General features: G+C 55.8%; 3 protein-coding genes and 1 non-coding gene across 6 annotated transcripts; 2 read left to right on the top strand and 2 right to left on the bottom strand.

Moving 5' to 3' along the window:
• Positions 1-308: 308 nt before the first annotated feature.
• On the bottom strand, positions 309-402 carry LOC115498229 (small nucleolar RNA U13). Its single transcript, XR_003963648.1, has one exon. It is a non-coding gene; the product is annotated as a small nucleolar RNA U13 (small nucleolar RNA).
• Positions 403-1,123: 721 nt separating this feature from the next.
• TTI2 (TELO2 interacting protein 2) lies at positions 1,124-6,300 on the top strand. 2 transcript variants are annotated; one of them, XM_072917659.1, is made up of 7 exons: positions 1,124-2,411; positions 2,625-2,811; positions 3,636-3,728; positions 3,892-4,076; positions 4,774-4,917; positions 5,268-5,506; positions 5,651-6,239. In XM_072917659.1, exons 1-7 carry the CDS (start codon positions 1,339-1,341, stop codon positions 5,773-5,775), a joined length of 2,046 nt encoding a protein of 681 aa, XP_072773760.1. In that variant the 5' UTR covers positions 1,124-1,338; the 3' UTR covers positions 5,776-6,239. The 2 variants fall into 2 exon arrangements, with proteins under 2 accessions (XP_072773760.1, XP_030145831.4); XM_030289971.4 differs by having other exon boundaries at positions 1,126-2,411; positions 5,268-5,430; positions 6,167-6,300.
• On the bottom strand, positions 6,272-13,088 carry MAK16 (MAK16 homolog). Of its 2 annotated transcripts, none has more exons than XM_072917660.1 (10): positions 12,888-13,088; positions 11,643-11,692; positions 10,693-10,802; positions 10,414-10,478; positions 9,376-9,527; positions 8,706-8,760; positions 8,537-8,611; positions 7,242-7,354; positions 7,047-7,104; positions 6,272-6,815 (listed from the first exon to the last, which is right to left on the bottom strand). In XM_072917660.1, exons 1-10 carry the CDS (start codon positions 12,900-12,902, stop codon positions 6,630-6,632), a joined length of 879 nt encoding a protein of 292 aa, XP_072773761.1. In that variant the 5' UTR covers positions 12,903-13,088; the 3' UTR covers positions 6,272-6,629. The 2 variants fall into 2 exon arrangements, with proteins under 2 accessions (XP_072773761.1, XP_030145837.3); XM_030289977.4 differs by having other exon boundaries at positions 7,047-7,103; positions 7,238-7,354; positions 12,888-13,085.
• A 2,974-nt stretch (positions 13,089-16,062) lies between these two features.
• Positions 16,063-26,835, top strand: ATP6V1B2 (ATPase H+ transporting V1 subunit B2). The gene is made up of 14 exons (XM_030289972.4): positions 16,063-16,267; positions 18,387-18,442; positions 19,046-19,144; positions 20,869-20,962; positions 21,062-21,139; positions 21,597-21,736; positions 21,849-21,950; positions 22,412-22,509; positions 23,380-23,503; positions 23,985-24,135; positions 24,410-24,492; positions 24,576-24,680; positions 25,170-25,299; positions 25,386-26,835. The coding sequence occupies exons 1-14, from the start codon at positions 16,159-16,161 to the stop codon at positions 25,520-25,522; spliced, it is 1,506 nt and encodes a 501-aa protein (XP_030145832.2). The 5' UTR covers positions 16,063-16,158; the 3' UTR covers positions 25,523-26,835.
• The last annotated feature ends 368 nt before the right edge of the window (positions 26,836-27,203 follow it).

The following is a 27,203-nucleotide window of genomic DNA, read 5'->3' on the forward strand; positions in this document are numbered from 1 at the left end:
TCAGCTATGATATATCCCCAGATTTCCCGAGCCGTGCCTATCCCGGGATCTCCCGACCACAGCTATGACATCACAGCTATAACATCACAGCTATGACATCACAGCTATGACGTATCCCGGGATCTCCCAGCTATTCAGTATCCCGGGATTTCTGGATCACAGCTATGACCTATCCCAGGATTATGCGATCACAGCTATGACATCACAGCTATGACGTATCCCGGGATTTCCCGCGCCCAGCCGTGACGTGTCTCTGCTCTTGGCACGTTACAAAGAGTGACGTCAGTGTGACGTCAGGACCCCCCGGCGGTCAGACGGGACTGTGCCATGTCGTAACGCAGGGCGCACACGTCACGCAGCCGCGTGCCGCTCCCATTCATCATCTCCATGAACCGGAAGGATCGCTCCGGCGCTCGCCCCGCCCGCTCCTACCGCCGCGCCGCTGCTCTGCAATTCACGGCGACACCCGCCCCGCTCAGCCCTCCCCGCTGTTTGCGTTATCCCCTCCGAGCCGTTCCTCCCGTCCGTCCCGTTCCCGTTTTCTCCGCCGCGCACGGCCGCACGGCCGCCCCGCCGCGCTCCGCCGCCGCGAATTAGCGATGCTAATTTATGCGCGAGAGACCACGCCCCCTCCCGCCATCGGCTTTGCGGCAACCGGCGGTGCTTTGCGACAGTTCGCGCGCGCTGTGCGGGTGGCGGCGGCGGCGCGGTGGCGGGAGCGGGGCTGGGAGGGGGTCTGTGAGGGGTCCCGGGGGTGTGTGAGGGACCCCGGGGCTATGAGGGATCCCGGGGGTGTGTGAGGGACCCCGGGGGTCTGTGAGGGATCCCGGGGGATGTGAGGGGATTTCGGGGGTCTGTGAGGGATCCCGGGGGTCTGTGAGGGGATTTCGGGGGTCTTTGAGGGGTCTTGGGGGTCTGTGAAGGATCCCGGGGGTGTGTGAGGGATCCCGGGGGTGTGTGAGGGATCCCGGGGGTGTGTGAGGGATCCCGGGGGTGTGTGAGGGATCCCGGGGCCTGTGAGGGACCCCGGGGGTCTGTGAGGGATCCCGGGGGTGTGAGGGACCCCGGGGGTCTGTGAGGGACCCCGGGGCTGTGAGGGATCCCGGGGGTCTGTGAGGGACCCCGGGGGTGTGTGAGGGGTCCCGGTGGGCTGTGAGAGATCCCGGGGGTGTGTGAGGGGTCCCGGGGATCTGTCAGGGATCCCTGAGGTGTCCCGGGTGTCCCTGAGGTGTCCGGGGCTCTCTGACGTCTCCCGGGTGCCGCCGCTCCCGCCAGGCGCTGCTGCGTCCGCAGCGGGGTTTTGGGGCGGGCCGGTCCCGCCGGGGCTCGTGTGAGGCCATGGACGGCAGCGGGAGCCCGGAGCGCGGCCCCGGGGCGCTGAGGGAGCCGAGCGGGCTGCTGGAGGCGGCGGAGCCCGGGGAGCTGCGGGAGCGGCCCGGGGAGCTCCGGGAGCGGCCCGGAGAGCTCCGGGAGCGGCCCGGGGAGCTGCGGGAGCGGTCCGGGGAGCCGCGGGAGCGGCCCGGGGAGCTCCGGGAGCGGCCCGGGGAGCTCCGGGAGCAGCCCGGGGAGCTGCGGGAGCGACCGGGGGAGCTGCGGGAGCGGCCCGAGGAGCTCCGGGAGCGGGCCGGGGAGCTCCGGGAGCGGCCCGGGGAGCTGCGGGAGCGGCCCGAGGAGCTCCGGGAGCGGGCCGGGGAGCTCCGGGAGCGGCCCGGGAACCGGCGGGAGCGGCCCGGGGAGCTCCGGGAGCGGCCTGGGGAGCTCCGGGAGCGGGCCGGGGAGCTGCGGGAGCGGCCCGGGGAGCTGGGGGAGCGGCCCGGGGAGCTCCAGGAGCCGGGCGCGCTGCTGGGGGCGGCGGAGCCCGCGGCGCCGGCCGAGCTGGAGGCTGCGGGGCCCGGGGCGCTGCGGGACCTGACCGCGCTGCTGAGGGCGGCGGAGCCCGCGGCGCTGCCGGAGCTGAGCGCGCTGCTGGCGGCGGCGGAGCCCGGCGCGCTGCGCTCGGCGGGGCCCGCGGCGCTGGCCGGGCTGGCGGCGGCGCTGCGCGGCCTCGCGGCTCCGCCGCGCCGGGAGCAGGACGGGGCCGAGCCGCGGGGCCGGGACACGCCGCCGGCCGCCGCGGCGGAGCGGGCGGAGCGCGTTGGCGCCGCGTTCCTGCTGCTCCTGCGGAAGCTGGAGGGTGCCCGGGAACCCGTCCCGCTCCCGGTGCTGGGACACGCGTTCATCTTTGCCGTCACGCACAAAGACGAGAGGCCCTGGACCTCGGCGAGGAGCCGGGCGGTGGCTCAGGAGCTGCTGGAGCGGCTGGTCCGGGCTGCGGGCTGCGGGTCCGTGGAGGAATTCCTGCGGGGAAAGGAGGGGGATGAGGAAGGAAGATTTGGAGCGGTGATGGGGCTCCTGAAGCAGGAGTTAACCAAGTGAGTGGGGAGGGGAGCGTGGCGGTTTTGGAGGGTCTCTGTAGGAAATACTGGGAAAATTCTGAGGCTCAAGAGATGATAAGTATAAAATCAGGAGCTTTACAAATGGAAGAAGGTGTTGGGGGATGATTGTCAGGGTTTGCTGCCAGCCGAGAGCCTCGGGTGGAGGGGAAATGAGCACTGTGTGTTCCTGAGCTGTGCCTGTCCCTGCAGAGACACCTGGAAGTGTAACCCTGCCTCCAAAGACGTGTTTTCCTGGGCTCTGCTCCGCGTCAGCCGGCCCTGGCTGTGCCCGCACCTGGAGCGGGTCCTGCCGCCCGCGCTGCTCCTCTCCGACGACTTCCAGGAGGAGAACAAAGTGCTGGGGGTGCGCTGCCTGCACCACATCGTCCTCAACGTGGTGAGCCCGCTGCGGGTGTTGTGCGAAGGGAGGGACAGTCACAGAACCCAGCCCTGGCCCTGCACAGACACCCCAACAATCTCACCCATGGGAGTGTTTCCTGGAGCTCCGGCAGCCGCCGGGCCGTGCCCATTCCCTGGGCAGCCTGGGCAGTGCCCAGCACCCTCCTGGGGAAAGAACCTTTCCCTAAAATCCAGCCTGACCCTGCCCTAACCCAGCTCCAGCCATTCCCTCGTGTAGGTCAGGTTCCTAACTCCTGCTGGTGCATGGCAGGGTTCAACCTGCATTTCCTGCAGTTCCTCACACTCCCCAGGCTTTGGGAACAGCATGGCAGGGTTTATTAACTGCATTTCCTGCAGTTCCTCACACTCCCCAGGCTTAGGAAAGCGCATGGCAGGCTTTATTTACTACATTTCCTGCAGTTCCTCACACCCCCCAGGCTTTGGGAAGCCCATGGCAGGGTTTAATCTCCAGTTCCTCACACCCCCCAGGCTTTGGGAAGGTTGTGGCAGGGTTTAACCTGCAGTTCCTCACACTCCCCAGATTTTGGGAAGGTTGTGGCAGGGTTTAACCTGCATTTCATGCAGTTCCTCACACTCCCCAGGCTTTGGGAAGGTTGTGGCAGGGTTTATTAAGTGCATTTCCTGCAGTTCCTCACACTCCCCAGGCTTTGGGAAGGTTGTGGCAGGGTTTAACCTGCAGTTCCTCACACCCCCCAGGCTTTGGGAAGGTCGTGGCAGGGTTTAACCTGCAGTTCCTCACACTCCCCAGGCTTTAGGCCTCTGTGCAGCCCACGAGTAACGTCCTGCTCTGTGTTGTTGCAGCCAGGAGCGGATCTGTGCCAGTTCAACAGGGCCCAGGTGGTGTTCCACGCCCTCTACAACCACCTCTACTCACGGGAGGCGCCTCTCCTCCAGGTAGGACGGCTGCTCTGGGCTTTAGGGTGCCGTGGGGTTGGTAGGGTAGTGGGGCAGGGAACAGCTTTGAAGCACTCAGCTCAGCCGTGGGTGCCCACAGGGTTGGGATTCGTTGTTTTTTTGGAGAGAACACGAGCTCAGCTTCCCCACGTCCCCAAACCAGGCGGTGCTGCTGTGCCTGCTGGACCTGCTGCCCATCCTGGAGCGATGCCAGCGGCGCCAGGGCCACGGCAGAGCCACGTCCCCCTGGGACCAGGTGCTGCAGCTGCTGCTGACCCACATGGAGGCCGAGCACCGGCTGGCGCTGCGCAGGGTCTACGCAGGGACCCTGCCTGCCTTTGTCACCAGGTGAGACACGGGACAGGGGCACCCTGCCCACCTTCCTGAGGGGCTGGGAGCTGCAAATGGGGGTTTACCCACCTTCCTGAGGGGCTGGGAGCTGCACCCGGGGCTGTACCCACCTTCCTGAGGGGCTGGAAGCTGCAACTGGGGGTTTACCCACGTTCCTGAGGGGCTGGGAGCACAGGGATGGGCCCTGGGCTTGGTATCCAAGGGTATGCCCCCTCCTCAGGGTGTGTTTTTGGGACCCCAGGGATCTATCCTCCCTCCTCAGAATGTGTTTTTGGGATCCCAGGGATCTATCCTCCCCTCTCAGTGTGTGTTTTTTGGGATCACAGAGATCTATCCTCCCTCCTCAGGGTGTGTTTTTGGGATCCCAGGGATCTATCCTCTCCTCTCAGGGTGTGTTTTTGGGATCACAGGGATCTATCCTCCCCTCTCAGTGTGTGTTTTTGGGATCACAGGGATCTATCCTCCCCTCTCAGTGTGTTTTTGGGACCCCAGGGATCTCTGCTCCCCCTCAGAATGTGTTTTTGGAACCCCAGGGATCTATCCTCCCCTCTCAGTGTGTTTTTGGAACCCCAGGGATCTATCCTCCCCCTCAGGGTGTGTTTTTGGGATCACAGGGATCTATCCTCCCCCTCAGGCTGTGTTTTTGGGACCCCAGGGATCTCTGCTCCCCCTCAGGCTGTGTTTGTGCCTCCAGACTCGGCATCCTCATCGTGAGGCACCTCAAGAGGCTGGAGCGAGTCATCCTGGGCTACCTGGAGGTCTCTGATGGCCCCGAGGAAGAGGCCAGGCTGGGAATCCTGCAGACTCTGCAGTGCACCATAGAGCACGCCTGGCCCAGGTACCTCTCTGGAGGGAAAAGCTGTCCTGCAAACCCCTCCTGAAGCGAACGTTTCATTCCTATCCTGAACGTTTCCACTTTATCACCCAAAGTTACTTTTCCTTGAGGAAAAGCCCTGAAATCTTAAGGGAAAATCTGTCCCACGAATACTCGCTGGCATTACTGAAAAACCTTTAAGCTGGGTCCTCGTTTTGACCCAACTTGTGCTTGTTCCAAAAGCATGAATGAAACCAGCGTGGAGTAGAGGCTGTGCTGTGGCCTGCCGAGGCTCCTGCCTGTGCTGGCAGCAATCCTGTCCCACAGCAGCCCCGGGCTGGGGAAGGCTTTGGGATGAGCTGTTTCCCTTGCAGGATGCCCTGCAGGCTCCCCGTGCTCCTCAAGGCCCTGCTGAGGCTGCTCTGGGACGTTCACACCGAGCGGGGCCCGACCCCCGAGCCCGTCAGGGCTGCTCTGCTGCACGGGGCCACCCAGTGCCTCATCCTGCTGGACCGCTGCTGCCAGGGCCGGGTCAAGGTGAGCTGGGCTACAGGTGAAGGAGAGTCTGGGCTCCCTGCTGCTGCCAGGGCTCCCTGCTGGCTGTCAGGGCTAGGTGAAGGTGAGGCTGGGCTCCAGGTGAAGGAGAGTCTGGGCTCCCTGCTGCTGCCAGGGCCAGGTGAAGGTCAGTCTGGGCTCTCTGCTCACTGTCAGGACTAGGTGAAGGTGAGTCTGGGCTCTCTGCTGCTGTCAGGGCTAGGTGAAGGCAACTCAGGGCTCCCTGCTGCTGCCAGGTCCAGGAGAAGGTCAGTCTGGGCTCCCTGCGGAGCAGCAGGGCCAGGAGAAGGTGAGTCTGGGCTCTCTGCTGCTGTCAGGACTAGGTGAAAGTCAGTCTGGGCTCTCTGCTGGCTGTCAGGGCCAGGTGAAGGTGAGTCTGGGCTCTCTGCTGGCTGTCAGGGCCAGATGAAGGTCAGACTGGGCTCTCTGCTGGCTCTCAGGACTAGGTGAAGGTCAATCTGGGCTCCCTGCTCACTGTCAGGGCCAGGTGAAGGTCAGTCTGGGCTCTCTGCTGGCTGTCAGGACCAGGTAAAGGTCAGTCTGGGCTCTCTGCTGGCTGACAGGGCCCTCTCCCCTCAGTCCAGCAGAGGTTGGGTTCCCCCCTCCGCAGATCAATAACGGATCAATAAGTGACTCGGTAGCTGTCTATGGGCTGGGCAGGGCGGGTGGCACCATCCCGAGTGCCAGGGCACTGGGAATGCTGCTCTGCTCCCTGCAGGTGCTGCTGGCAGGGCTGCACAGCAGCTGCAAGGAGAACCGGCTGCGGGAGTGCCTCAGGAAGGTGCAGGAGAGCACCTGAGCTGCCTGACACCGCTCACCCCCCTTTTGTACAATAAAACTGTATTTATTTGAGAGTTCTGTCGTTCTTGTCCCGCCTACACCTCCCCCAGACACATGGGAGGTTTCTCCAGCCTTACAGGGAGCAGCAGAGCCCCCCAGGCCAGTGCCCCTCCTGGAGCAGAGGAGGTGGGAGATGTTCTGAGCTGCTTCACCCCTTGTACAAACTCACTGCAATTGCCTGGGCTGGGCACAGACCCTGCTGCTGTTGCAGAAAAGGTGTGGAGTGTCCAGCCAGGAGTTCTGAGGGTGCTGTGAGGGGTGGAGGCGGGTGGCAGATGCTGCAGTCAGAGCGTGGTGACGGCTGGAGCTCCGTCAGTCAGTACAGAGTGGGGGCAGAGGGCTCAGGCTGCTTTTGTCTTGGTGCTTGGCTCTGTTTCCTCCTCATACTCGATCTCAATGTAGGGACGTTTTCTCCTGGCTGGGCCCTTCAGGGGCGTTTTCCCTTTAGATTTGGAGTGGGAGGCTTTCTTCTCCACTTCTTCCTCCTCTTCCTGCTCCTCTTCACTCGTCTCCAACTTATCCATGTCCTGAGGAGGAATTGAGTGAGCAGAGTGATATCAGAGCAGGTTGTGCAACTAAACCTCCTCTTTCCCCAAAAGATCCCACTCCACAATCCCTGCCTCCAGAGGAGCTGGGCTGGGCTCCCACTGCACCATTCTCTTCCACAGCTGATTTTGCTGCCTCTTCCCCATCCCCAGAGACACCCAAGGGTGGAGGTGTGCAGCTCAGCCTCAGTGTGTGCCTGGTGCTTCACCCACCTCAAAGTCGCTGAGCTCGCTGTCCTCTGCTTCCACAAACTCCCTTTTATCCACGTCCTGCAAGGAACACAGCCAGGGACTGAGCACAGCAGCGTCGTGGAAGAGCCACCAAGGCCACCACGAGGTTTTTCTGAGCTGTCCTGAGCTCTTCTCAGCCTAGCTCAGCACCAGGGCAGGGCTGGAACCTTTACCTCATCATCATCATCTTCTTCTTCCCTCTCTGCATCCGACTCGCTCTCGCTCTCTGCGTCTTGCTGCTGCAGGGCTTTGTCAAAGGCGTGGATGGGGAAGTTGTAAATGTCTCCGTACTGAAAGGAAAATTGGGATTTTCCATCAGCCACAGGAGGAAGGTGGACTTTGGGCTGGGGGATACTGCCAGCTGCACGGGGCAGCATCAGACTGAGGTATGGATCAGCCCTTCCCCACTCTGAGCAGGGGGTGCCCTCGGGTTTTGGGGCTCCCTGTGCACAGAGAAGGAGGGGAGGCCTCGGGTTTTGGGCACCCTGTGTGCAGGAGGGGAATCTTTGTGTTTTGGGGCTCCCTGTGTACAGGAGGGCAACCCTCGTGTTTTGGGGCTCCCTGTGCACAGAAGTTGAAGGCAGCCCTCGTGTTTTGGGGCTCCCTGTGTTTTGGGGCTTCCTGTGTTTAGGGGAGCCCTTGTGTTGTGGGGCTCTGTGTTTTGGGGAGCCCTTGTGCTGTGGGGCTCCCTGTGTTTTGGGGAGCCCTTGTGCTGTGGGGCTCTGTGTTTTGGGGCTCCCTGTGTTTTGGGGAGCCCTGGTGTTGTGGGGCTCTGTGTTTTGGGGAGCCCTTGTGCTGTGGGGCTCCCTGTGTTTTGGGGAGCCCTTGTGCTGTGGGGCTCTGTGTTTTGGGGAGCCCTTGTGCTGTGGGGCTCTGTGTTTTGGGGAGCCCTTGTGTTGTGGGGCTCTGTGTTTTGGGGAGCCCTTGTGCTGTGGGGCTCTGTGTTTTGGGGAGCCCTTGTGTTGTGGGGCTCTGTGTTTTGGGGAGCCCTTGTGTTGTGGGGCTCTGTGTTGTGGGGAGCCCTTGTGCTGTGGGGCTCTGTGTTTTGGGGCACCCTCATGTTTTGGGGAGCCCTTGTGCTGTGGGGCTCCCTGTGTTTTGGGGAGCCCTTGTGTTGTGGGGCTCTGTGTTTTGGGGCTCCCTGTGTTGTGGGGCTCTGTGTTTTGGGGCTCCCTGTGTTTTGGGGAGCCCTTATGTTGTGGGGCTCTGTGTTTTGGGGCGCCCTTGTGCTGTGGGGCTCTGTGTTTTGGGGCTCCCTGTGTTGTGGGGCTCTGTGTTTTGGGGCTCTGTGTTTTGGGGAGCCCTTGTGTTGTGGGGCTCCCTGTGTTTTGGGGAGCCCTTGTGTTGTGGGGCTCTGTGTTTTGGGGAGCCCCTGTGTTGTGGGGCTCTGTGTTTTGGGGAGCCAGGCACCCCCACTCGCCCGGGGCAGCAGCACGGGGCAGCCCGCGCTGTGAGCTGCGTGTGCCCCTCACCGTGTCCTGCTTCAGCCGCTCCAGCAGCTCCTTCTCGATGGCGTTGTCCAGCTGGGCAGCGATCAGGGCTTTCTCCTAGGGAGCAGAGAGCAGCTGGGTGAGGCCCAGGGCAGCGGGGACACAGTGGGGACAGCAGTGGTGGCACCAGGGCACACGGGGCACTCCTTACCTCCCGCCGGTTCTCGCGCCTCTCGATCTTCCTGCGCAGCGGGACGAGCTTCCTCCTGCAGGGAACAGGCACTGGCAATGCCACAGCCCCCGGCAGGCAGCGGCTGCAGCATCCCACACGTCTGCAACGTCCTCAGGTGAGGGTGCCTCGGGATGAGAGAGAGCTCAAGGTGATAGAGAGCGTCCAAAGGATGGGGAAGGGTCTGCAGGGCCCACAGGAGGGGCAGCTCCTCCCGAGGGACAGCTCTGATCTCTGCTCTCTGTGACAGGGAGTGGCTGGAGCTGTGGCAGGGCAGCGTCAGGCTGGATTTTAGGGGAAGATTCTTCCCCCAGAGGGTGCTGGGCACTGTCCCCAGGGAATGGGCACGGCTCCGAGGCTGCCGGAGCTCCCAGATGGACACCGCTCCCAGGGATCACAGGTGGGGCTGTTGGGGTTCTGTGCAGGGCCAGGACTGGGATCAGAGATTCCCGTGGGTCCCTCCCAGCTCAGGACAATCCCTCAGTGCATCTGCACGCTGCATTCCTGCAGCTCATCCCCGTCAGATCCACCTGAACCCCTCAGGAAAACGGGGACCAGCTCCGTGTCCCGCCAGCGCCAGCAGCTCAGGAGAGGGGCAGTGGCTCCAGAAGCCACCGGTTGTCACTGCCCTGGTCACTGCCCTGTCCCTTACTGTCTCTTGAGGGTCAGCTTGCGGATGCGGATCAGGTACTGCGTGATCTTGGTGAACCTCTGCTTGCACTTGTGCCGGATGAAGCGGGGCCAGTAGATGAGGTTCTCGTCGATCTCCTCCAGAGCCTTCTCGTAGTTCTTGCTCAGCAGCACCTGCAGGGGCAGGGGAAGGGCTGGGTGACACGGCAGGACAAAAAGGGGACGTCTGGGAGGGGCTGCAGAGTCACGGAATCATTAAGAAAAAGCCCTCCAAGGTGGATCCCCACCTTGTCCCCACCTCCAGGATGGGGATTCCAAACCTCCCTGGGCACTTCCATGTGGGAATCCAGGGCTTCCCTCTGGCTGCCCTGGCAGGGCTGGGACCCTGGCAGGGGTCAGGAACCCCCCTGTACAGAGCCCCCAGAGACACTGCCTGTGATCTCTGTCCATGGAGAGAAGTTTTCAATCTTACAGGATGAATTACCAGCTCTGAGTGTTTGATAAGAATAATAATTAAGTGTGACACAGGTGCAAGAGTAAAATTTTAGGATTCTAGATTAGGGGTTCAGAGGGGACAAGATGGAGGAAATTGGGTGTGCCTTGTCCTTTTTCTCCTTCTTCATGCCCTCCATGTTTCACTGTGGTGTTGGCATTTTTCTGTTGGTTCAGGCTGGGGACACACTGTCCAACGTAGGTGACAGATATTGGCACGTTATTGTAAATCCAGCACAGGTAGTTTGTGGTATTTAATGTTTGTACCATCCCACTGAGGGCAGAGCCCCACACGCTGCCCTGCAGGACAGAGCTGCGGCAGGGCAGCAGAACATGTTAGAGATAAACAGAATAAACAACCTTGAAACAGCACAGACCAATTATGGCTTCTGCTTTGGCAGCGGGGCTGACAGACAGAGACTTTCTACAATCTGGGAATCATCAATACCCAAAGATTCCGACACTTCCATGCTTGAGCAGCCTTTCCATAGAGAAATTCCTGCCCCTGTCCCTCCCTGCCCTCTGTGGGGACACCACAGCTGCGTCCCTGCCGTGTCCCCGAGCTCACCCGCTCCCAGAGGCGCCGGGGAAACGCCGCCCGCTCGATGGTCTTCATGTAGAGGTAACAGCGACCTGGGAACAGGGAACAAACCCCCTGAGCCCTGCCCAGAGCCACCCACCCGCCCCAGAACCAGCCAGGCTGGAAGAGACTTCCACGACCAAACCCAACCTCTGCTCCCCGGAGTGCCACATCCAGGCATTGCCACGGCAGCTCCGGGGATGGGGACCCCAAACCCCCCCTGGGCCCTTTCCAAGGCCTGATCCCACACAGAATCCCTGCTCCCACCTTTCTCCTCGCGGACAGTGGCGTACTGGCTGTTGGCCAGCGGGCAGGAGGAGCGGTTGCACAGCCCCGTCAGGTTGTACTCGTTCCGGCAGAAATTCTGCGTTTTGGTGCTGTGAAAAACGGGCAGGGAATTCAGGGCAGGGCAGCAAGACCCCACAGCTCACCCTGTGACTCTGGTGGCACAGAGGGGACACCTCAGGGGGTACCCGTGAATTATTAAAGAAATATGGATATTGATCTAGTACCGATATCCAACTGTGACAGACAAAAACTCTCTAACAGTTTAAAGTTAGAAAGTGTGTGTTTATTGTGTGTGGGATCGCTCCCGAATCCACACCGCACCCTCCGAGTGATTACAGAGCCCTTTTATCCATCCAAGTGTTGAATACTCAAAATACAAATACATGTTCGTAATTTTGGTACATCCCATTCCTCACTTTGTATGCTAATCACTTCAAAATCTATTCAGCATGTGTGGTTTGTTCCCTGAAATGGGTCGGTGTCCCTTTCATGGGGAGGGGTCCCACAATGAGGAAGTAAATGAAGTCTTCCTCATTCTGACCTTTCTACCTTTTCAATGCAAATGTGACAAATGAACTCTTGGTAGAACTCCCATTCCTTGTCTTCAGTTGGTTTCAGAACAGAGGAGGCCCACAATTGTCTCATGTTCCTAAAAGCTATTTATTAGTTTCTATATTCTTCATTTTAAGCCCAGCTAACTACACATTGTACTAAAAATCAATCAATTATCAGTTAACTACTAACTCTTAACTTCAAGGACTACTCATTTATTTTAATTAACTCTAGTTAGGCTTATCTCTAACTAAAATCTCAGCTCCTCTAAGACCTCTAAATTCCTTAAAGTTTATGTTTCACTGGAGCACATCCCTCCCCTGCTGGATCCCATTAACCCCCCTGGGCTCAGCCCAGCCCTGTCCCCCCAGACTCACGTCATCTTGTAGGAGCAGAACTGCCTGTTGCCCAGCATGCTCCAGACAACCTGTGGGGGAAAAAACAGCGGTGACACAGCGGGACACAGCTCCGTGACACGGCTCTGTGACACGGCTCCGTGACAGCGTTCTGTGACAGCGTTCTGTGACAGCGTTCTGTGACATGGCTCAGTGACATGGCTCAGCACCGCGGGGCGCCTCTGACGGGGACACCCCGCACACATCGGGGTTCTGAAACAAAAGATTTTCCAGAGATCCCTTAAACTAACAAAATGAATGTATCAGAAATGAATGTATCAAAAATAGATGTATAAAAAGAATGTATCAAAAATGAATGTATCATGTTTGTAGAATTGTGTGTTGAATTTTAAGAAACCCCTGCACAGAAAGGCATAGGAAAGAAAAACAAAGATCTCTAAAGCTTCTTGCAAAGGACAAATACCAGAAAGGACAAAGAATGCTAAGACCCCCAGACGAGGAAGCCCTATGTCGCCAGCATATCAAAAATGATGAACTTATCCAGATAAGAGAGCAAAGGACCAAAAGCGCAAGCGCAGAGGAGGAGAGTTCAAAAGTTCAATGCTGAGGAAGACTAAGATATAAATAAAAAGACCACCAGGGACCCCCATAAGAAACCTTCACAAAGAACTACGCGTGCTCAGAAGGGCGTGGACCTATTTAGCATGAGAAGCGAAGACAGGCGGGGCCAGGGGTTGAATAAGTATAGAAAAATTGTGTAATGTATTGCATATGGAACACCTTTGTGAATAAAGTCGGGGGACAAACTTCAGCTCGGGGCACAAGGCTTCAGAGAGTGATCTCACTTGTGCCGAGCGCTCCCATACATACCCACTTCATAACTACCTCGAGTTGTGGAGTCTATTTATTTATTCCGCATATCGCTTCAGTTCCCCCGGCAAGGACACCCCGCACACATCGGGGTTTCCTGGGTGTCCCCCGGGGGGTTTCCCCGGTATTTCCCGGGGCACACCCCGCACACATCGGGGTTCCCTCGGCAGGGACACCCCGCACACACCGGGCTTTCCCCGATGTCCCCCGGGGGTTTCCCCGGTGTCCCCGGCAGGGACACGCAGCTCAGCCCAGGTGCCGCCGCCAACTCCCCATTGACCCGCCCGCACCCCGCGGAGCCACGGCCGCGCTGCGGACACACACACACACACACACACACACACTGAGAGGAGCCCCGGCCACGTGGGACGGGCCCGAAAGAACGGTGGGACTCACATCGTCCGAATGCATGGTGGCGGTGACGGAGGGGACAGCGGTGACAGAGGCGGGGTGGCGGTGGCAGAGGGGACAGCGGTGGCAGAGGGGACAGCGGTGACAGAGGGGACAGCGGTGGCAGTGCTCGCAGTGCCGGCCGCGCGGTCTAGGGCGCCGCCATTACAGGAAGGGGCGGGAAGGGCCAAGTCTCGCGAGAGCGGCCCTGAGGGAAGGGAAAAGGGCGGGAAGGAGGGAGGGGAAAAGGGCGGGAAGGAGGGAGGGGAAAAGGGCGGGAAAAAGGACGGGAAGGAGGGAGGGGAAAAGGGCGGGAAGGAGGGCGGGAAGAAAGGAAGGGAAGGGAATGAAGGCAGGAAAAGGGCAGGAAAAGGGCGGGAAAGGGGCGGGAAAGGGGCGGGAAAAGGGCGGGAAAAGAGCTGGAAGGAGGGCGGGGAAAAGGGCGGGCAGTGCTGTAATGGCGGCCGCGCCGCGCCCCCTCAGGGCGGAGCCCGCCCAAACCCTCGCTCAAACAGCCCCTGGGGCCCCCGAGTGTTTGGGGCAGGTTAAATCTGCACTTTGGAGCATTGCGAAAAAATGCAGATTCTCTGCCAGGCTCTTCCCTCAGAGCTTCCGAGACCAACCCACCCCCCATTTGCAGCACCTGACATAGCCACATGAAATACACTGATCTAACTGGCTTTGTTGAGTCTGTTGTAAATGAAAATTTGTCCAGCCAAATTAAAATGAAAAAATAAAATATCTATTTTGCAATCCAATTCTATCTAGCCAGACACAAGGAAAGAACAGAGCCGAGCCCGGGGTTGGCACCAGAAGTCAGACTCAGCAGAGTTTTCCTCTATGCCCACACCTCCATCCTGGCACCAGTGGTTTTTATAGGGAAAATTCCACCTGAGGTCAAGATTTCGGCAGTCAGGCTTTTCTTCCATTCCGAATCCATAGGTTAATGAGATTTTCTTTTTTTGGTGATGAAGAAGAACAATTCAGTGTCAGGAGTTGGTGAATCCCTGGATGAAATTTATGGGAACGCTGCATTCACATGGATCTGCTCGAATATTTCCATGATTTCCATCTCAGGTCGCTCATGCGATGATCAGCGCCTGGGTGTCCCGTATCTCCCAGCCATGGCCCATCTCCCATCTCCTGGCTGAGCCACATCCTTTTGCTCGTAAATCGGGTTTTAACATACACCAGGTCTCGCCTGCAAGGGTGGGGGGGAGTCCTAATACAAACGTGTATACTCCAACAAATATTCAATATCGCATATATCATACTGGAAGTGGCGCAAATTATATCTACTACACATAACAAGTCTAACCCTTATTCCCACCCTGGTTTCTTTTGAGCTCTTGAAACTAATAAATCGATTTAATGTATGTTGGGAAGGACACACAAGCAGCTCCGAGTAGCACAGGCGTAGCACAATGCATCGGATTGCACCACGGCACAAATGAGGGGGTTTTTGTGTCCCCAGAGGAGCGGTGACATTGCAGTGACATCTTTACTGCCAGCTGATTGAAAACCCTTTTCCATGGGCAGAGATCACAGCCAGTGTCTCTGGGGGCTCTGTCCAGGGGGGTTCCTGACCCCTGCCAGGGTCCCAGGGCAGCCAGAGGGATGCCCTGCACGCCCACAAAGATCCTGCCTGGGAATTCCCAGGGGGAGCATTGGAGCGGGACTCGAAGCCTTGACATGGATTTCGGGAGCAGAGGATTGAGCGGCCGGGCTTGGAGGTCACGCTCCCGTGTCTGGCGCTGAGCGGAGCAGCAGCACCATCTGCTGAGAGAGCCGAGCTCCCGGGCCGGGCAGGGTCCCCCTGCTCCTTCACCTTCCCCTTTTGTCCTTTCCCCTTCTTTTTCTGAATTTAATCCTTTCCGTGGAGGTGTGGATTCTGTTTGCTCCCTCCTCGGGAGCTTTCCTTTCCTGCTGCCTCCTTCCTCCCCCACTCAGCACAGAATCACCCAGGTCTCTTTGCAGACCTTTTCCCCAAAAATTTCCAGTTCTGAGCCAGCAGGAGGAGGGCCTTGATTTAAAATTCCAGTCCTTTCTGTCTTTCTCACTCTCTTTCCCTTTTCCTTCCTTTTGCTCTTTGTCATTCTATTCTATTCTATTCTATTCTATTCTATTCTATTCTATTCTATTCTATTCTATTCTATTCTATTCTATTCTATTCTATTCTATTCTATTCTATTCTATTCTATTCTATTCTATTCCCTATTTTTCCATCTCTTATTACTTTATTTTTTCTTATTTTTCTTATTTCCTTTATCTCATATTCCTCTTCCTCTTTTCTCTTGCTCTTTTTCCTCATACCTTTCCCCTTTTATCTTTTCAAAAATTTTATTCTTATCCTCTAACCTTTTCCTTTTCCTTTTCCTTTTCCTTTTCCTTTTCCTTTTCCTTTTCCTTTTCCTTTTCCTTTTCCTTTTCCTTTTCCTTTTCCTTTTCCTTTTCCTTTTCCTTTTCCTTTTCCTTTTCCTTTCCTTTTCCTTTTCCTATTTTTCATCTCTAATTACTTTATTTTTTATTATTATTTTTCCCCTTTACCTTATATTCCTCCTTTATTTTGCTCCTTTTCCTCATACCTTTCCTCTTTCGATTTTTCAGATTTTTTATTCTTATCCATTAACTTCTTCCTCTTCTGTTTCCTCCTTATTCCTTTTCCTTTTTTCCATTTCCTTTTCTTCTTTTCCATTTCCTTTTCTTCTTTTCCTTTTCCTTTTCCTTTTCCTTTTCCTTTTCCTTTTCCTTTTCCTTTTCCTTTTCCTTTTCCTTTTCCTTTTCCTTTTCCTTTTCCTTTTCCTTTTCTTTTCCTTTTCCTTTTCTCATTTTTCCTTCTTCTTTCCCTTTTCTCTTTTTTATTTTCATTTTTTCCTTTTCCTTTTCTCCTTTTCCTTTTTTTCTTTTTTATTTTAATTTTCTCCTTTTCCTTTTTTTTTATTTTCCTTTTCATTTTCTCCTTTTCCTTTTCCTTTTCTCCTTTTCCTTTTCCTTTTCCTTTTCCTTTTCCTTTTCCTTTTCCTTTTCCTTTTCCTTTTCCTTTTCCTTTTCCTTTTCCTTTTCCTTTTCCTTTTCCTTTTCCCTTTTTCCTTTCAGAACCCGGGACAGCTCCGGCCCCGCCCCTCTCCGCCGGTGGGCGTGTCCCGTGCGTGCATGGGCGTGTCCCGTGCGTGCATGGGCGTGTCCCGTGCGTCATTGGGCGTGTCCCGTGCGTCACTGGGCGTGTCCCCGCCGCGCTATAACCGCGCATGCGCGGGCGCCCCTCAGAGCGGTGCAAATGGCGGCGGTGCGGGCGCTGCGCGGGGCCGTGAACGGCGCCGGGCCCGGCGGGCCCCGCGAGCAGGCGGCGGCGCTGACCCGCGACTTCCTGTCCCAGCCGCGCCTTAGTGAGTGCGGGGGGCCCGGGGGGGCTGCGGGACTTGCGGGGTTTGCCCCCCTCGGGGGTCGAGGGCCCGGGCAGGCCGCAGCGCCTACCCCCTCAGAGTAGCTCGGGCTGTAATTAATTAACGCTGTGATTAACCCGTGAAGCGCAGCTTGCTGCGGGCACGGCCAGGCCCGCGGCCCTCCCGAAGAGCCGGGGTTTGTTCCGGGAGCTGGAGGCGGTGGGGGGGATGGAGTCTGTTCTTTAATGCTGGATTGAGAAATGCGGTGGAAAAGGGGAAACGGCGGCCTTGGGTCGCATCCCGATATGGCAGAGCGGCTGGAGGTGTTCTTCGGGCTGCAATTCCATAAAATGGCTTTCCCCAGGCCCTGAATAGCACCGGGCCCTGCCCTGCAGCTCCCGGGGCACGGATCCCTTGGGAATCTCCGGATCCTTCGGGAATATCCGGCAGCTTCGGAACCCAAACCCAGCCGTGCGCTCCAGCCCTTTACTCTGGGGCAGAGGCTGCTGGCAGGGCAGGAGCCAGGCTGACTGCAGGGTTTTCCATGGAGATCCTGGATTTTCCCTGAACTGGCGCTGAGAAATGTTCCGGGTTGCGTTTGGTTTGCAGTGGAAGTGCCCGAGAGGCCGATTGGGGAAGGAGCTCATGAGACAGTCACGGGTGCAATGCCTCACTCAGGGTCGTGCCTCACTCGGGATCAGCTTTTCCAATGGAATGTCTCACTCAGGGGCAGCTTGTCCATATTGAATGCCTCCCTCAGGATCAGCTTTTCCACATGAAATGCCTCTCTCAGGGTCATGCCTCCCTCAGGATCAGCTTTTCCATTCCCTATATCCTGGCTCCATTCCTGGCTCCCATTACCCCATTCCCTATATCCCAGTCCCATTCCTGATTCCCATTGCCCCATTCCCTATATCCTTTTCCTGGTTCCCAGTCCCATTCCTGATTATCCCATTCCCTATATCCCATTCCCATTCCAGATTATCCTGGCCCCGTTCCCTATGTACCATTCCCTATATCCAGGTTCTCAATCCCATTCCTGATTATCCCAGCCCCATTCCCTATATCCCATTCCCTGTTGCTTATCCAAATCCCTATATCCCAATACCATTCCCCATTACCTATCTCATTCCCTATATCCCAGTCCCATTCCAGATTATCCCATTCCCTATTGCTGTTCCCATTCCCAATGCCATTCCCAATCTCTTTCCCTGTTGCTGTTCCCACTCCCAGTTCCCATTCCCAGTTCCCAATGCTGTTCCCATTCCGCATTCCCTGTTGCTGTTCCCGTTCCCTGTTGCTCTTCCCAATCCCACTTCCAGTTCCCAATCCCATTTCCTGTTGCTGTTCCCATTCCCAGTTCCCAATTTCATTCCCCGTTGCTGTTTCCAGTTCCCAGATCCCATTCCCAATGCTGTTCCCAGTCCCATTCCCTGTTGCTGTTCCCATTCCCTGTTGCTCTTCCCAATCCCATTCCCAGTTGCTGTTCCCATTCCCAGTTCCCAATTTCATTCCCTGTTGCTGTTTCCAGTTCCCAGATCCCATTCCCAGTTCCTGTCACGGAGAGGGAAACAATGGGATCACCTACAGGAAGCAGGAAAATGCTCCATGAATTCTTGTCATGGAGAATAAACACTGGGATCACCTCCAGGAGCAGGAAAATGCTCCATGAATTCCTGTCATGGAGAGGGAAAAATTTGGATCGTATCAATGTCACCTCCAGGAGCAGGAGAGATGCTCCAAGAATTCCTCTCATGGGGAATAAACACTGGGATCACCTCCAGGAAGCAGGAAAAATGCTCCAAGAATTCCTCTCATGGGAAATAAACACTGGGATCACCTCCAGGGAGCAGGAAAAATGCTCCATGAATTCCTGTCATGGGGAATAAACACTGGGATCACACCAGTGTCACCCCCAGGAGCAGGAAAATGCTGGACACCCAATGCTGTCCCTAAAATCCTTCCCGTGGAGTTCCTAATAAACAGAAACCAGGCCCCAAATCCAAGCCTGGGGGTAGGGATGGGATGGGAAATGGGGTGTGGGAAGGGATGAAGTGGAAAATGGAATGGAAAATGGGATGTTCTGAGGAAGTGCCTGACTCCTGCCTTGTGTTTTCTGCAGCCTACAAAACCGTGTCGGGTGTGAACGGGCCCCTGGTTATCCTGGACCAGGTTAAGGTAAATTCTCACCTGTCCATGGAGATTTTGGAGGGACAGTTGCCAGGAAAAGCTGGGAAAGTTCAAATCCAGACTGCTGGGAAATTCCCCAGAGCCGTTTTGATAACATTTCTGACTGCTGGGATGAACGGGAGTGTGGAAATTCCTCTAAGGCTGGAGGAAAGAGGCAGTTCCTGGGGAAAGAAAGGGAGCAGAGCTTGAGTTTTACCAAACCCCTGGAATGCTGATGAAATTCCAGGCTGAAGTGGAGCTGTTTGCTTTGTTCTTGACCTTTCTGCTTCCACTTCAGTGCTCTGGAAAAGGAAGCTGTGGGCACTCCTGGCTTATTTTCAGGCTGCTCTTAAGGTCAAAACTGCTGCAGGTTTTTCTTCTCGTCAGAGGCTGCACTGGGGCTTTCTGCCACTATTTGGAGTTTTTAGAACTAATTCTGGCAGCTCCAACCGTGCAAATATTGTTTATTCCCGTAAAAATGCCTTTAACCTGGGTGATTTAATATCCTGCGTTCTGATGATGGAATTATTCTTAAAAACCGAGTTGTTTCCAGGCTGGGAGCTGGAGATTTTTGTTTGCTGGCTGGACTTAATGCCTTCCCTCCTCCCCCAGTTCCCCAGGTACGCCGAGATCGTGCACCTGACCCTGCCCGATGGCACCAGGAGGAGTGGGCAGGTGCTGGAAGTCAGTGGCTCCAAAGCTGTGGTTCAGGTAGGAGCTGGAGGCTCTTTTTCCATCACTGCTTAGTCAGGATGAGCCAAAAACCTGTCTGGAGATCAGTTCTTCTCCAATGAAAACAACAAATCACCTGCTTACTCCCAGTGCAGGTGGCATCGACAATTTTAGGAGATTTCTGACAGTGCACAGTGACATTTTTATTTCCACCTGCCCTTGGATTTATTTCCACCCCCCCTTGGATTTATTTCCAACCCCCCGCATTGGATTTATTTCCACCCCACTTTGGATTTATTTCCGCCCCCACTTTGGATTTATTTCTGCCCCCCCTTGGATTTATTTCCATCCCCATTTTGGATTTATTTCTGCCCCCACTTTGGATTTATTTCCACCCCCATTCTGGATTTATTTCCACCCCACTTTAGATTTATTTCCACCCCCATTTTGGATTTATTTCCGTCCCCACTTTGGATTTATTTCCACCCCCACTTTGGATTTATTTCCACCCCCCCTTTTGGATTTATTTCCGTCCCCATTTTGGATTTATTTCCGTCCCCACTTTGGATTTATTTCCTCCCCCCTATGGATTTATTTCCACCCCATTTTGGATTTATTTCCACCCCACTTTGGATTTATTTCCGTCCCCACTTTGGATTTATTTCCGTCCCCACTTTGGATTTATTTCCACCCCCATTTTGGATTTATTTCCACCCCCACTTTGGATTTATTTCCACCCCCGCTTTGGATTTATTTCCACCCCCGCTTTGGATTTATTTCCACCCCCATTCTGGATTTATTTCCACCCCCATTTTGGATTTATTTCCGTCCTCACTTTGGATTTATTTCCGCCCCCACTTTGGATTTATTTCCGCCCCCACTTTGGATTTATTTCCGCCCCCATTTTGGATTTATTTCCGTCCCCATTTTGGATTTATTTCCGCCCCCACTTTGGATTTATTTCCGCCCCCACTTTGGATTTATTTCCGCCCCCATTTTGGATTTATTTCCGCCCCCATTTTGGATTTATTTCCGCCCCCATTTTGGATTTATTTCCGCCCCCATTTTGGATTTATTTCCGCCCCCATTTTGGATTTATTTCCGCCCCCATTTTGGATTTATTTCCGCCCCCATTTTGGATTTATTTCCAACCCCCATTTTGGATTTATTTCCAACCCCCATTTTGGATTTATTTCCGCCCCCCTTTTGGATTTATTTCCACCCCATTTTGGATTTATTTCCACCCCACTTTGGATTTATATCCGCCCCCACTTTGGATTTATTTCTGCCCCCACTTTGGATTTATTTCTGCCCCCACTTTGGATTTATTTCCACACCCATTTTGGATTTATTTCCATCCCCTTTGGATTTATTTCCACCCCACTGGATTCCTTTGCTGCTGGATTCAAGGAATCCCCTGGAATTTGCAGTGTTGGATCCCAGACCAGCCCTGTGCTGAGTGGCTGCTGGTATTTCTCCCAAAAAGCTGTTTTTTCTCCACATTATTGCACCTGGAGCACTTTGCAGGGGGAAAACACTTGAGATCAAAGGAGTTGCAGCAGGTTTGGTGGTTGTTGCTGATGGAATTAATGATTTTTGTTAAAGCAGAGTTTTGTGGTGTTTTCAGCTCTTGAAGCCCTTTCCAGAGCAGCTCCTGCTTTGTGCCCTGGGGGCTGCAGGTGAAGCAGCACTCAGGGGTTACTTTGTGAAGCACAAAACTCCTGTCCTGTGGTTTATTTTTATTTTTCCTGCTGCATTTGCAGGTATTTGAAGGCACTTCAGGGATTGATGCCAAGAAAACCTCCTGTGAGTTCACCGGGGACATCCTGCGGACCCCGGTCTCGGAGGACATGCTGGGTGAGGATTTACCTGTGCACCTGAGCAGTGAACAGATTTATTTGTTTAAAATTAACTGCTTTTCACAATAATTCTCATTTTTATTGTTGTTTTCTATAGGCAGAGTGTTCAATGGGTCAGGAAAACCCATCGACAGAGGCCCCATTGTCTTGGCTGAGGATTTCTTGGACATCATGGGTTTGTTCTTAATCCTTTTCTGAGGGGGAGTAAAGCCAAACCTGGTGTGTTTCAGCTCTTTGGATTTATATATTTGGTTTAGAACACAAGATCTAACTTGGGAGGAGCTTCATCTCAATTTTGAGTATGTGTATGGCATCAAATTCTAATCAATTAAATTACCCAAGGGAGCAGAAAATTTTCTGCAATGTTTGGAAGATGCTCCTTGTTATTTGTAAACTTAATTGTACAACACCTAAAGGTGAAGTGCTGATAACCTGGCAGGGTTTTTGATCATTCTGACCACTGACAGGAACATTTAACACCAGTCTAAGGCCCTGAAAGGCTCAGGTGTGAGCAGGAGCAGCCAGGGATCTGTTGGTGGCACAGTGGGGTTTGCACCCATTGATCAGGGTGCTTGATAAAGCTCCCAGCACATCCAGGCAGTAACTTTGTGTTCTCTCCCAAAATCCCACAGGCCAGCCCATCAACCCCCAGTGTCGGATCTATCCAGAGGAGATGATCCAGACTGGGATTTCTGCCATAGATGGCATGAACAGTATTGCCAGGGGCCAGAAAATCCCCATTTTCTCAGCTGCTGGGCTGCCCCACAACGAGGTGAGGCCTCAGAGCTGCTCTAAACCCAGTGGTTTAGCTGCTCTAAACCAGTAAATTTAATTCTGGGTGTGGAACAGCATCAGGTGCAAACCCTGGGCTATTTCTTGCCTAGATTGCAGCTCAGATCTGTCGCCAGGCTGGCTTGGTGAAGAAATCCAAAGATGTGATGGATTACAGCGAGGAGAACTTTGCCATCGTCTTTGCTGCCATGGGGGTGAGCCCACAGTGCTGGGGGAATCAGTGAGAGTCTGAGAGTGGCTGGAGCCTGAGCAGCTTTTGTGTGTGTGGAGTTAAAGAGTGGGTGAGAATCCCAAAGGCTGGAATCTGCCTCTGCAACAGCCTGCCCAGAGAAGCTCTGGCTGCTCCATCCCTGCAAGTGTCCAAGGCTGGATGAGGCTTGGAGCATCCTGGGATAGTGGGAGGTGTCCCTGCCCATGGCACTGGAGGTTTTTGGGGTCCCTTCCCGCCCAAACCATTCCGTGAATCTAAAAAAGCGTGGCTGATCAGGATCAAGTATCTCAGACTTGTTCTCCAGCCTGGAATTCCAGAAATTGCTCACTCTGGGAGCATAGAGGAACCTGATGGATGGAGGTCTTTGCTGTGGGTTATTAATGAGCTCATCAGCCCTTAAGTGGCTGGGAAGTGTGCCAGGTTAAACCCAGAACTGTGCTTTAGGTGAACATGGAAACTGCTCGGTTCTTCAAGTCCGACTTCGAGGAGAACGGCTCCATGGACAACGTGTGCCTGTTCCTGAACCTGGCCAACGACCCCACGTGAGTCGCCACTCCCTGAGGGGGGACAGCAAACCTGGGGGGACGGAGCCTCGCGTGGGGCTTTGTGCAGGGGCCGCCTGGGGAGGGGTTCTGAGGCTGCAGCGCTGCAAGGGAAGTGATGGTGGTGGAGCTCCGGGTGCAGGGCCGGTGATGGAGCTCCGGGTGCAGTGCTGGTGGAGGAGCTCCTGGTGCGGTGCTGGTGGTGGAGCTCCGGGTGCAGTGCTGGTGGAGGAGCTCCGGGTGCGGTGCCGGTGGTGGAGCTCCGGGTGCGGGGCCGGTGGTGGAGCTCCAGGTGCGGTGCCGGTGGTGGAGCTCCAGGTGCGGTGCCTGGAGTGGTGCCGGTGGTGGAGCTCCGGGTGCGGTGCCGGTGGTGGAGCTCCAGGTGCGGTGCCGGTGGTGGAGCTCCAGGTGCAGTGCCGGTGGTGGAGCTCCGGGTACAGTGCTGGTGGTGGAGCTCCGGGTGCCGTGCCGGTGGAGGAACTCCGGGTGTGGTGCTGGTGGTGGAGCTTCAGGTGCAATGCTGGAGGAGCTCCAGATGCAGTGCTGGTGCTGCAGCTACAATGCTGCTCCAGGTGCAGTGCTGGAGCTGTAGGTGCAGTACTGGAGGAGCTGCAGTTGCAATGCTGGTGCTGCAGCTGACATGCTCCTCCAGGTGCAATGCTGGAGCTGCAGGTGCAATGCTGGAGGAGCTCCAGATGCAGTGCTGGTGCTGCAGCTAAAATGCTGCTCCAGGTGCAATGCTGGTGCTGAAGAGCTGCTCCAGATGCGGTGCTGGAGCTGCAGGTGCAGCGCTGCTGCTCCAGGTGGTGCCTGGCAGCCCCGTGTGGCTCCCAGGTGTCGCTGGCAGGTGACAGCAGGGTTGTGTTGCAGCATCGAGCGCATCATCACGCCCCGCCTGGCCCTGACCACGGCCGAGTTCCTGGCCTACCAGTGTGAGAAGCACGTGCTGGTCATCCTGACAGACATGAGCTCCTACGCTGAGGCTCTCCGAGAGGTGCGTGCTCGTTAAGGTGTTAATTAATGTGTTTGTTGACAGAAAGGCGTGCTGTGAAGTGGGGAGCCAAGCTGCTGCTCCAGCTGTTGGGATTAACATTCATTGGGATGGTTGGGAGCAGCCAGTGAGGATTTTAGCTGATTCTTGGTTGGCTGGGTTTTATTTCACTGGTGGCAGTTCCACCCCTGGGAGTGTCCAAGGCCAGGTTGGACAAGGCTTGGAGCAACCTGGGACAGTGGGAAGTGTTCCTGCCATGGCAGGGGTGGCACTGGATGATATTTCAGTTTCTTTCCAGCCCAAACCATGCCATAATTCCATGAATCAGCAGTTTGATACCCTGGTTCTAGGTTTGCCTTGTCCTGTCACACATGGCTGTGCTGACAAACACCTGAGGGGAGTTTGTGTGGCTCTGCTGGAGGTGCCCAGTGCAGCTCCCTGGGCTGGCTCTGACTCCTTGGGGATGTTTTTGTGGCTGCCCCAGGTGTCAGCAGCTCGGGAGGAGGTGCCTGGGCGCCGTGGCTTCCCTGGCTACATGTACACTGACCTGGCCACCATCTACGAGCGCGCCGGGCGCGTGGAGGGCAGGAACGGCTCCATCACCCAGATCCCCATCCTCACCATGCCCAACGATGGTGAGTCTTCCCAGAGCTGCCCTGGGGGCACACAGCAGCACAGCAGTCCTGTGGCCTTCAGGCTTCCTCCCTGTGCTGGGTTTTGGCTGCCTTCTTTTAAAAATGCTTTGCCCTTTGAGGGCTCATGCTTGGTGCTCGTCGCTCAAATCCGAGAGCACTTGGGATTTGTGGAGGGAATAATTGCTGAAGTCACCTGGCAACAAAAAGCTGCAGCTCATTGCTAAAGTGGATATAAAAGGGCTGAAAATGTTAAAAACTTTTTTTTTTTTCACAGATATTACTCATCCTATCCCTGACTTGACTGGATACATCACTGAGGGACAGATCTACGTGGACAGGCAGCTGCACAACAGGCAGGTGTGTGCCTCAGTGCTCACAAGGTGCTTGGGGTTATTGTAATTCTTTAAGGATTCCTGTTAATTCTGGGTGTTTTCCCCCAGATTTACCCCCCCATCAACGTCCTGCCCTCCCTGTCCCGGCTGATGAAGTCGGCCATCGGCGAGGGCATGACCAGGAAGGACCACGCAGACGTGTCCAACCAGCTGGTGGGTACAAACCCCCTCTCCAGCACACCCAGCCTGCAGCAGCTGGGACCCACAACATCCCTGAGGCTGCTTTAATGCCTCGGCTGAGTGTTCACTGAGAGGGTTTGAGTCTGAAGAGGAGCTGGGGATGATCAGAGAGGAGGGAACAGCCGAGCTGGGGGTGCTCACTTGGGAGAGCTCAGAGCCTGAAGGGGCTCCAGGAGAGCTGGAGAGGGACTGGGGGACAAGGCCTGGAGGGACAGGACACAGGGAATGGCTCCCACTGCCAGAGGGCAGGGTTAGGTGGGATTTTGGGAAGGAATTCCTGGCTGTGAGGGCGAGGAGGGGCTGGCAATTCCCAGAGGAGCTGTGGCCACGCCTGGATCCCTGCAGTGCCCAAGGCCAGGCTGGGACGAGCTGGGACAGTGGGAGGTGTCCCTGCCACATGAGGGGATGTCTGAGGGCCCTGCCAGCCACGCCAGGCTCCCTGAGCCCTGTCCCCCCTCCCAGTACGCCTGCTACGCCATCGGCAAGGACGTGCAGGCCATGAAGGCCGTGGTGGGCGAGGAAGCGCTGACCTCAGACGATCTCCTGTACCTGGAGTTCCTGCAGAAGTTTGAGAAGAACTTCATTGCTCAGGGTAAGGACGGCAGCAGCTGCCAGCGGGGCAGGGCCGGTGCCAGGCCGTGCCCTGCCCCACCAGCCCCGCGCTGTCCCTCCCCGCAGGGCCCTACGAGAACCGCACGGTGTTCGAGACCCTGGACATCGGCTGGCAGCTGCTCAGGATCTTCCCCAAGGAGATGCTCAAGAGGATCCCCCAGAGCACGCTGGCCGAGTTCTACCCTCGGGATGCCAAGCACTAGCCCGGCTCCCCGCGCCCCTGCTGCGTGGTTTGGTTTCCTTTTCCATGTGTTGGTGTTTCCCTGTCGCCCTCCCAGCTCCAAGCCAGCAGCAGGTGACACTTTGTGGCAGTGTTCCCACCGGGAGCAGCTTGGAAAATATCCCTTCTCCCACAGCCTGCATCTCCAGGAGGATGCTCTGAAAACGTGCAATAGCCACCACGAGGTTTGGGGTTTGAAATGAGCTTTTTGTGGGGGTTCTCAAGGCTGAGCGTGACCAGAAATTGCAAACCTTCGCTTTGAAACCATGGGTTAGAAAACGTGAAAGAGGAAATGTGACTTGCAGGATGACATTCCTTGGTGAAAAATGCAGGTTTTTAACCAGGGCTGCACATTCTGGAAGGTTTGAAATGAGGATGTGGAGGTGACACTGGGGACTTCCCCACCAGCAGAGGTGGAGAAGTCCTTGTCCTTTCAGAGGACAAAGGCCAGTGAGGTGCTACCTGAAAGCAGCAGGATAAAGCTTAATTACTGAATTACAGCTTTTAAATTGAAGTTTGCAGAGTAAATTTTCTCCTTCACCCTTTTTTGGTTGGATTCTGGAGATGCCAGGCAGAACCAGCAGCTCAGTCTGGGCTCAGCAGTGTCACCACAGCTCCTGGTGGTTCCAGGCTTTGTGCTGCTGCTGCTGAGAGGTGAAAACCAACCTCAAACCTGGCCCAGGTGTGCTGGTGTGAGCTCAGCTGTTAAACCTGGCCTGTGCACGCAAGGCAATGAAAAGTTAATAAAAAAGGCAGCTTTTAAGGTGAGAAAGGATATTTCAAACCTGCTCCAGGCGTGCTGGGCCCTTGGCCTGGCTGGAGCTGTTGTGGTTTGCACTCCAGGCACGGATTTGCCTCAGCCCCGAGCTCAGCATTCCCAAACTCTGCAATCCTGGCTGGGCAATTCCGTGTTGTTCCTTTTCCAACGGGTTCAGCCGAGGTTCCGGGCCCGCTGCTGCTGCTGCTGCTGGCACAATTCCACGCTTTTCCCAGGCTTTCCTGTAGTCTGAGCTCTGCTCTGGCTCAGCAGAGCATGTTGCACCTCCCTGCACCGTCTGGGAAGGTGCTAACATGACTGGAACGTGCTAATTCCAGCTTTCCCAGTGTCTCCATGTGCAGTTCTCTGCTTTGTTCCGTGTTCTCTGTGGCTGCAGCAGCGACTTTATTCCAGTGCATTCCACCCAAAGCTGTGTCCAGTCTCTTTTCCCAAGGTCAGGCTGCGAGGGCGGAAGCGTTGGCATGAAAACACTTTAATGTAGAGAATCTCTAAATAAATTAAATATGGAAGGTGTTGAACCAAGGGGAGCTTCGGTGATTCTGGGGGTGAAAAACCACTTGGGCTGTTCAGGCTGATTCCTGTCCCCAGGGAATGGGAATGGAGCAGCTTCAGGGAGGATTAAGGGTCACTGGAGCCACCCCCACGTTGTCCTTGGAGATGGTGGCTGAGGAGGAGGAGGGTCTGACCTTCAGCCTCAGTCACGGGGAAAGGCTTTGCAGGAATGTGCAGGGAATGTGATCCCTCTGCTGGGGGAGGCTTGGAAACCTTAAACTCCTGGAAAATGAGCTTTAGGCCCTGCTCTGGATGGGATTTTGGGTATGATCAGCACTGGGAGGGGTCAGCCAGTGACCCCAGACCCCTCCTCAGCCCTGGGCAAGGTCCAGGG

The sequence above is a fragment of the Taeniopygia guttata genome, chromosome 22 (genome assembly GCF_048771995.1).
Source record: "Taeniopygia guttata chromosome 22, bTaeGut7.mat, whole genome shotgun sequence".
Classification (NCBI taxonomy): Eukaryota; Metazoa; Chordata; class Aves; order Passeriformes; family Estrildidae; genus Taeniopygia; species Taeniopygia guttata.